Here is a 9,661-nt window from a genome sequence, read left to right as displayed (position 1 = left end):
TAATTGGGTCCCAAGCCTAACTTTGGGAACCAAAATGCAGTGGTTCCCAAACTTTTCAGCTTTTGACCCACAAAATAACAGTAGCAGAGACCTGAGCCCCCAGCTATTTTTGGATGATAAACATTTGTATCAGGTCAACAAGACATGGGCATAGTAACAATATTTTTATACTACTTTTATCCATTTTAAATAGACTAACCTCACTCATTTGTAACAACTAAGGCAAAAATGTAATTAATTCAGAAACTTTTTTCAGGACCCCACCTTGATGTTTTGGGACCCACTTTAGGTCCCAACCCCAACTTTGGGAAACACTGCTTTAGGGGAACTGTGCCCACCACTGTTAATATGTATAGCTAATACTGACCAAGTCTTTGTGTGAGTGTGGGTTTAAGAAGGCAGATCGCTAACATTAGCTAGCTATCCTTGCTAACATCACTTACACATAGATTTTTTTGTGCTTTTTAAGTGATGATAAAAGTTTGATGTAGTCCCCACCAAGAATACTCAATTAGCAACGAGTCACGGTTGGATTTGAATCAGTTTGTTTTACGTTTACTGAAAGCAAAGATGTTAATGAATAAATTGGATAATGTTTGGGCAATTTAGAGATATTTCCACATCATGACTGGTCTTGAAATAAAATCAGAGCCCTCGATGTCTGASACGAGACTGATTACCAATGCAGTCGAGTCCAAGACGACACTGAGACCATCATAAAGACCGGTCCTGATTACTACAATGCTAGCGCCCAGTATAAGCTGTATTACAAAGAAGAATTGYTGCAACAAAGAAATAATCTGCCAAAAACTAATGTCCTTACTTTTTGTGCTCAGGATGGTTTTTATTTTTGCTGCATGACATCATGATCCTCGTGCTACAACAAGCCTAGTGTAGACTTTACCTCTTCAGGCAGTGTGACAGAAATACCCAATTCCGTTTTCTCTGGCACCGAAACCTTTTCAATCCAGGTCTCAGAGCGGAAATTTCTGGAAACATCTTATCGAAAACGCAGAAAAGTCAATCCAGTGCACTACGATTGCAGTCAGAAGTTGTTATGCAAACACATGAGTGGATCGATGTTTTAACGCCGCGCCGCTCCAACTCTTCTTGGCGTTCACTTCCTKTCGGGCAGCAGGACTGAAACGCAGGAAACTTTGAAGTGTTTTACATTCAGAAACAGGTTTTCGTTCCTTTCGTCTCAGGTTTGCCTCTTCAAGTCCATACCTGTGCTCTCCTGCACAGAGTTTCCGAGCCGGTCGACAGTCCTCTGAAACCAGTTTGTTCTGCGTGCATTAAAGAATTCCAGTTGGACCCAGYAGCAGCAGTGAAAGCAGCTTTCATCAGGCTGCGCAGTGGCTCTCGCTCAGCATACTGATTAGTGTGTGTTTGTGCACGTGTGTATATGTTTTTCTCTCCAGTCTTTTTAGGCACAATTCAGGGTTCTTGATAAAAATGAGGCCATGTTTTTGTTTACTCAGAGTTGCACCTTGCTGTGTGTTCGTACAGCGARCGGCAGGTTTCCCGGTCCAGACTCTGCCAGTTCATCACTCTGGTTGTGATATAAAACAGAGCCAGTGAAGCTGAACGAACACACACACACACACTGCACTGCGTCCTGTCCTGCAGTGCGCTCGCTAACAACACAAATCCTTCCAACGCAGGACTGTCGGCTTCAGTTCTGCAAATGCATCAACCAAGCTTTTTCTCCTCCTCGAGCCTTTAAAGCATTTAACTTTCCTTCTTAATAAACCTTTACGTCTTCATTTATTTCAAATATATTCCTCCTTTTCCTCCTCTCGCTTCACGCTGCAACGTCCCTGATGAGACTGAGCTCATGAAACGTTCAGGAACGTCAGTTTTTTTCTTTAAAAACACATTTATTTATCGACTTCTCTTCTAGTGGTGATGAGGAGATGGTTGTCAAGATGGCTGCCACTATCACCTAGCYTATTAAAAATAACACAAACGGCTTCAACTCTGTCAGTTTTACAGATGTGGAGGTAAAATTTTCCGTGGTAGTTGCTGAGAGTCGTTCACGTCTCCTGCTCTGAGCGTGTCATATCAGATTGTTTTCAGGTTTGACCAAAGCTCCAAACGTAATCTAGAACCGTGTCCTGAAAAGTGTCAGGCTTTTTATTTAGTTTTTAATGTATTTTTTACTGAAACTGCTGACGCTCAGAAGCTGAATGAAGCTTGTTCAGCAATCGTTTTGCAGAGTTTTGTAAAACTCTGTTCTGCTCCTGGACCTGTGTTGTTGTTGTTGTTGTTGTTGTTTTAATTTATCTGGACTTTAGGCTGCTACTTTGTCCTGCAGTCATGACTGAGGGTTTGCACAACCCACAAACCCACAGCGATCTGCTGATCTGCTGCCCTGTGACAGTTACTGTTGTGTGACTCAGAAGAAGCAGTGCTCTGGCAGAGTTTGGAAACGTTTCCACGCTGCTCAGTTTCAGGCCTGAGACCCAGCCGGGCCTGTCGATATAAAACAGCAGGTTTTATTTAGGTGGAAAATGATAAAATCTTGTAAAGATTAAAATGCAAGTGACAAGTAAAAGCTTTAACAAAGTTATGTTTTTGTTTGGAAAACCTACCTGATGGACTGGAGACCTGTCAATCATTATTGTTGCTACATCTGCTTAATTTGAGCCTGGTGAAAAGGCAGAATCTATAAAATGAGCTCATTTTGTAATTATTTTATTAAGTTTGTCTTTTTCTCTTGTAGTCTGACAGGATGTGGTTGTGTGTTTTTTGGATTTCACGTCTGTAGCTGCTCTGTGAGGCGTGTAGCTGAACATTCGATGCTTACGCAAAGTGTGTACAGTGCAAGCGTCTGACTGAACCGCACCACGGCCGTTATGTTTGTGTGAAAAGCTGCAGTCAGGACTGCTTTTTCCACCAGCGCCCTCGTCACCACAGGCTGCCGGGCGAGCCACTGAGGAGCTCAGTGTCTGAACGGGACAGAGGCCGGATTGTCCCGGTTCACCACTGGACACACAAACTGKACCCGGTTCAGCCGCAGTCTGCCTGGCATCCATCGACCTCACAGTTCAGTCCTGGTGTGAAAYGTTTGTGTGATGGAAAAATCTGGAAAGGTCACGGCTTCTTCTTTTCTCCTGTTTGTCACTGATCATCTCCTTCTGCCTGTTTATCTACAAGCTGAATGTTATTTTTTTATGAGAGGCAGATTTTGTATCGATCATGGGATTGGATAAGTCTGCACTCAGGTTTCTACACCAGTTCGTACTACAGAACAAAAGGTTTTTTTCTAATATTCCTTTTAGAAACATCCTCTGTGTAAAAACCACAGGATCAGATCAAGTTTTCTGGCCATTAAAATATAAATATCGTGTAGTTAGGTCCATATCTATTTGGACCTGTTTACTGAAACATATTCAAGTAATAGTTAAATATAATTATAGTTATATATAAAGGACATAAAGTCCAGACTTTCAGCTTTTATTTGAGGGTATCCACATTAAAATTGGATGAAGGCTTTAGGAGTTCAGCCCCCCAGCTACCCTGCTTTTAAAACGACTTATTGGGTGATACTGGTGAAGAAATTTATAGTTATTATAGATTAGTACTGATGTTAGAAAACAACACCAGAGTATTAGGGTTTCCTTTTTATAATACTTGTATAATGTTTGATCTATTATATGTTAATTGAAATAGAGTAGATACATGTCCGAATTATAAACAACACATAAGTGAACCGTTTTAAAACATTAGGGTGAGGTCTTTGTCTGAATGCCTGTGATTCAGCCGTAGGCCAGTAGGGGGCGAACTCAGGCATTGAAGAATCGTGTATAAAAACATGCACTTCCTGTATTTGAGTCAGTGTGGTTTTGCTTGTCAGCCCGGTGACAAATAAACCTCACTCTGATCTAGAATTCTGGTGTTGTATGACCATATTCCTTTTACAAATCAATTTATTTAACTATTGTGTTTTAATCTGACTTCAGTCAATACTGAACACGTATTTTTTACACTGGTGTAAAAAATAAAAGTACCACAATTAATTGTGGCATTCAGTTGACAACAATATAGATGAATAGTTGCACTTGAATGTGGCTGAAGTTGTGGCTTTTGTTTTCCTCGTACTCTGGTTTATGTCGGAGTTTCAGGTGATTAAACAAGTTTCTAAAGTTAGGGGATTAATTGCAGTAACTGCAACGTGGCAAATATTAATTGACAGTTTTCCYGACAAATAATTGCAYGCTATATGATTTTGCCCAACCTTAAACAAAAAGTGATTGGACGATTGACTCGAAGGGTATTTCATGGGCAGGTGTGGGCATCTCCTTCGTTAAGTCRTTCTCAGTGACGCAGATGAAAGGATTTGAGGTGTGGTGCTTGCATTAGGAAGATTTTGCTGTGAAGAAAACGTGCGGTCAAAGGAGCATCCTGCAAAAACAAGAAAAATAAAACATCAGAGAAATTGCTCCATTATTAGGAGAGGTAAAAGCTACAGTTTGCCAACAAAGATGTTATTAGAAATGAACATTTATTTACAATTATTTAACTTGTTCAATTACTTTTAAGTTTCAACTGCATCTGAAATGTTTGGTTCAAACTTCACTGTGGTAAAGTACAGAACCAGAAATTAGGAAAACATTTCTGTCTAAATAAATTTGGACCTAACGGTCGTTGGTGCCTTTTTAAGAGGTTYAGATTTGTGCTTTAAAAACTGTAGTTCTTCTTAATAACCTTTTACATTTCCATAAATAAAGACAAACAAACCTGGACCTGAACTTCTGGATTTGAGCAGATGTCATTTGTTGAAAGAGTTCCCTCGCTCACGTCAGAGCGTCTTCAGGTTGTCATGAACCGGACAGATCTAAGCTCATCAGGGATTCGCGACTATAAAAATGAGGATTAAGTCAAATTTGGTCAAAATGATCCAATTACATCTTCAGATTCCTGCTTTAAAAGCTACATTTTGATACCTGGATCGTTCTATCATAAATGGAACTAGAGATGTGACCTAATTTGTCTTGCAGGTTATGATAATACATTAATATTTGGTCTGAATCCTAATTTTATGTAATTTTTATGGGGAATTTTTCATTTCATTATAAAGAGGAAATCTCAAATATTATTTGAATATTGACATTTCCCAGTTGGAAAGAAACAAAAACATTTCTAGCTCAAGGGAAAATCTCAAAATTTAAAGGCATTTTTCCTCAANATTTGTCTTATTGGTTACGATAATACATTGATATTTGGTCTGAATCTTAATTTTATGTCATTTTAATGAGGGATTTTTCATTTCATTATAAAGAGGAAATCTCAGATATTATTTGAATATTGACATTTCCCAGTTGGAAAGAAACAAAAACATTTCTAGCTCAAGGGAAAATCTCAAAATTTAAAGGCATTTTTCCTCAAAATCTGGATTTTTTTATTGCTACTGCTAAAAAAATGTGCTTCTATTTTACACAGTTCATTCACATGATACATTGATAAAAGGCTGATTTGTTATATTTTTGATGAAATKAATTTTTTTATAAGTGTTTCARTCAAAACACCRTATTTGCCCATTTCTCCATAAACCACGTTTAGACTTACTGCTYGTTTCGATGTCATGGCTCACAAATGTCGTCCAAAACAGAGGAAGTGACAAAGGAAACTAAAACAATGCAGCTGACCTGTGATGGGATCTGTGTCAGATGTTGTTTCTGAACCTTTAGTTCCAGTTTGAAGTCACCAGTACGACATAAAAGTCCAGTTTAGCTGTGGTTCTTATATAAAGATCCTTTAGTTCAGGCGGTTCTGGACATGTTCTAACCTGGTTCCTCTCACTCACAGGCACATGGACTCCCTTCAACCCAGTGACGGTGCGCTCAATCATCGGTAAGTCAGAGCTGACGCTGGGTTTCACACTACTTCCTCTTGTTTTTTTTTTATTACTCGGGTTGTTTGTCTCCTCAACGATCATATTAAGTCGTTACGTGGCCGAGGCCCCGACAGAGCTGCTCGTTGTGAGAAAGTGCTGCTTTAGAGGAAAACTGCTGCCGTCAGTAAAAACCTCATCCTGGGGTGAAACCTGGTCACAGRCAGCAGCTGCCATTTGCTCCAAACTCTAAATATCGATCTGGGAGAAATCTCAAGTTACAGACTCAGCTCTGCAGTGGATCTGGGAACCTGCAGGTCTGATTAGTTACACATGCACAGCAGTGGCTGCAGCTCGTTACATCGAAAATCACATTTCAGATACAAGCTTTCAATTTAGAGCTACACCAAAGAATATTTAGCTTTGTGCTGCTGTATAAAACCACACCATTAAGTACATCTATTTTAGTGTACGTCTTTCTGCACGTAACTCCTTCCACAAGTTTTGTGCTGTTTTAACATTTCCTAAAACAAAACAATCAACTCATTTATGCTTTGGGAGCTATGGATGTAGGTAATCTGTTTAAACTTTTTCAGCTTAGCTTTCTTGACTGCTTTTTTTTCTCATTGAAATTGAAAGGAGCTGTATTCAACGTCTTTCCTTCAGCTTTTTCTTTTTGCTAATTGTAGCTTTTTCTGCTATTTCAGTTATCTTTCTGCTTTTCTACTGTTAATTAAACTTTTTGTGATATTTCTAAATTTTTATGCTGATTTAATCTTTTTATGCTTTTTAAGCTGCAGCTAATTTTAGCTTATTTCTTCTAACTTCAATTTTTTGTGATAATTTCAGCTTCTCCCTGCTTAATTCAGCAAATATATTCTTTTCCACTTCTTTGAGCAAATTTAAATGTTTTCAAGCTATTTTCAGCTCCTTTAGCTATTTTATCACAAATGCATTTTTTTTGTTTTTCATTTTTGTGCTAATTTAAGCATTTAAACAGTTTTTTGCTTTTTAATCTACAGCTAATTTTAGCTTATTTCTACTAACTTCACTTTTTTATTATTTCAGCTTCTTACTGTTTAATTCAGCAAACATGTGCTTTTTCAATCTAATTTTAAGCTATTTTCAGGTTCTTTAGCTGTTTTATTACAAATGGCTAATTTTTCTGCAAATKTAGATATTTTTGTACTTATTTCTTAGTTTTTATGCTAATTTAAGCATTTAAGCTAAAATTAACTATAGCTTAAAAGGCAGAAAAACAGCTTATTTCAACTAACTTCACTTTTTGTTATAATTAAAGCTTCTCACTGCTTAATTCAGCAAACATATGCTCCTTCTGCTTCTTTGAGTAAAAATAAGTTTTTTATGCTAATTGTTATAGCTACTTCAGCTCCTTTAGCTATTTTATCACAAATTGCAACTTTTTTTGTTTTTCTGCTAATGTAAGCGTTTTTGTTGTCCTGTAGTGTCGGTCTGCTAATTCCAACTTGTTTTTTTGCTACATTTCTGCTCTTTTCAACTTTTTGACACTTTTTTTTCTGATTTTTGTCTTTTTTTTCCTACTTTCAGCAGGTGTCAGTTGTTCAAACTGAACTCACATTAGCAGTTTTGTTATTAAACATTTTCAGCTTCTTTAGCTTTTCAGCTAATTTTTTCAGCAGTAGGTTTTTACACTGCATTTTCACAGGAAGTGCAAATTGTCATAAAACTTGTCACGTTTGCTCCTTTGTGACTTTAAGTGTTAATCCTTCTCAACACTCAGTAAATCCATTGTTTTATATTCCTGCAGCARGAAGCTCATCCTGCGATAACGCTCTCTTTGTTGGGAGGTAATTGGATCGATCGGGACTCAAAGCTGCTTTCTTCCTCAGTTTTAATTTACGAAGCAGCCGATTTGATCCGCGTGAAAGAAAGGTTGGAGCGGTCGACTGAAGCTCTGTTTTTTTTCTCTACAGCCATGTTCGACAGGGAAAACAAAGGCGGCGTGAACTTCAACGAGTTCGCCGGCGTGTGGAAGTACATCACAGACTGGCAGAACATCTTCAGGAACTACGACAGGGACAACTCSGGCTTCATCGACAGGAACGAGCTCAAGCTGGCGCTGACCGGATTCGGTGAGCAGCAGTTTGTTTTTTGTGTTTTTAGCGCTCGGTTGTGGTGGTGGTGGAGGGGCGTTTCAGAAGGCGGGTACAGGGTGGAGCTCTTCTTTTCCTCGTTACAATCATTCAGCTGGAACTTTTTCAAGAGTTTACATTTATTATCAGCATCAGTTCAAATGCAAATAAAGTTTGAGACGACCGTAGCATATAAAACACGTTCTGCTTCTGTCCGTCTACATGGCTTTCCACTGTTCTGCTGAGATCAATACAAAAACAAAAAAACAAAACAAAAAAAAAAACAGGTTTTGAACATTTCAGGATGCTTAGAAATAATAAATGTTATTGATGCATCTTTGTTGTTGTGCTCAGGCTATCGTCTATCCGACCAGTTTTACAGCACGCTGATAGAGAAGTTTGACCGGCAGAGGAAGGGCCAGGTGGCTTTTGATGACTTCATCCAGTGCTGTATTGTATTACAGGTAAACCAATCAAAACAATTGTTTTATGAGTCATCTGTGTTTGTCGTAACTTCAAGCTGCTTTTTTTTTGTACTAATTTAGTGTGAACTTTTCTCTCACACAACCTCAGTGAAGACTGGACACCATCAATCTAATCATGTAGTCAAATCAGTTTAAAATTCTAAATAAAAACAAAGGACGTCTGCAAGAGATAAAATCTGCAGATAGGTGCGGGTAAACAGGTTTCCACAATACCCTGACAAAAAACAGTCACAATATCTTTGTGACTGTTCAGCTCAATTTACAAAATAAGGGTCCTGCAGGCTGTGTCCATCACACAAGTTTATTTTTAAACTACTGCAAGTCCTCAGGTTGAAGTGCTAACACATGCTAACACTCATTGTGTCTAAACGAGCGTAAAGAAAACGCCAAGCGGAGGTTTTATTCCCACATCAGAGCGCAGGTGAGCAGACGGCTGAAGGAAACGATAACAATGAACTTTACAACCTTGCATTTTTTAATTTAAAAGTCTCAGTCACCACACTAGCAGGGGCAGATCACAACACGAGACTAGCAGGAAGCACTTAGTCCCGTCCGCATGCAGTGGAGATCCGTTGTCAGATTTCAAACCAGAGAACCTGGAACCACTGATCTGAATTACTGGACCGGACATCATGTGACTGAACTCCACACAGGTGCCAGTGCTCTGCATTGAGTCGAGACTCAGGAACATCCATGGATAGTTGTGAAAAAAATTACCACTTTTTTTAATTCCACAATCTTTGTAAGGTTACTAGAATACTGAATTATTATTATTTTAAATAAGTTTTTATTTTTGAGATATGACATGTCCTCTACAGTGGACATCAGAACACCGTACATGTGAAACTGAACCTTCATGGTCATCAATTAATCCCAAAGAAAATACCAAAAAGTCAAAATAAGAATGAGTTTAACATCTGTATAACTGTCAATCATCATTTTTTTCTTCTTTTTTGCTTTGTTGTGCTTRTTTGGTAAGATACGTTAAAAAGTAATTCCCTTTATTCAAACTTTAATACCTAACACTGTGTGCACATCACATGTGTTTTACTTTTGCAGTCAGATCTGTGACACCTTGATGCATGTTTTATTTACTATCCTGGAAGATGGATCGCATCATAGTGTCTCAGAGCTGCAGTTGGCTGTGGTGTCTAAACATTTGATGCAGAATAGACAATAGTGGTGTAAGAAAATATCGATACACTGAAATATCACGATATTTCATT

The 9,661-nt window shown here is 38.3% G+C and overlaps 2 protein-coding genes across 2 annotated transcripts in view; one reads left to right on the top strand and one right to left on the bottom strand.

Moving 5' to 3' along the window:
* rec8b (REC8 meiotic recombination protein b) overlaps positions 1–4,261 on the bottom strand; it is a 22,439-nt gene extending 18,178 nt beyond the window's left edge. Inside the window, exon 1 of the mRNA XM_014026562.1 lies at positions 4,241–4,261. The gene's annotated coding sequence lies outside the window, so the exon portion shown is untranslated. The remainder of the gene's footprint in view (positions 1–4,240) is intronic.
* The window catches only part of pdcd6 (programmed cell death 6), a gene marked incomplete at its 5' end in the record, with an annotated part of 18,889 nt that overhangs the window by 6,460 nt on the left and 2,768 nt on the right, over positions 1–9,661 (top strand). The window contains 3 exon segments of the mRNA XM_014026563.1: positions 5,812–5,856; positions 7,792–7,950; positions 8,305–8,414. Of these exon segments, the coding sequence (XP_013882017.1) occupies positions 5,812–5,856; positions 7,792–7,950; positions 8,305–8,414 (314 nt within the window).

The sequence above is a fragment of the Austrofundulus limnaeus genome, unplaced genomic scaffold (genome assembly GCF_001266775.1).
Source record: "Austrofundulus limnaeus strain Quisiro unplaced genomic scaffold, Austrofundulus_limnaeus-1.0 Scaffold567, whole genome shotgun sequence".
In the NCBI taxonomy this organism is placed as follows: Eukaryota; Metazoa; Chordata; class Actinopteri; order Cyprinodontiformes; family Rivulidae; genus Austrofundulus; species Austrofundulus limnaeus.
Note: the sequence above shows the minus strand (reverse complement) of the source record. Positions and strands in the feature narration are given on the sequence as shown.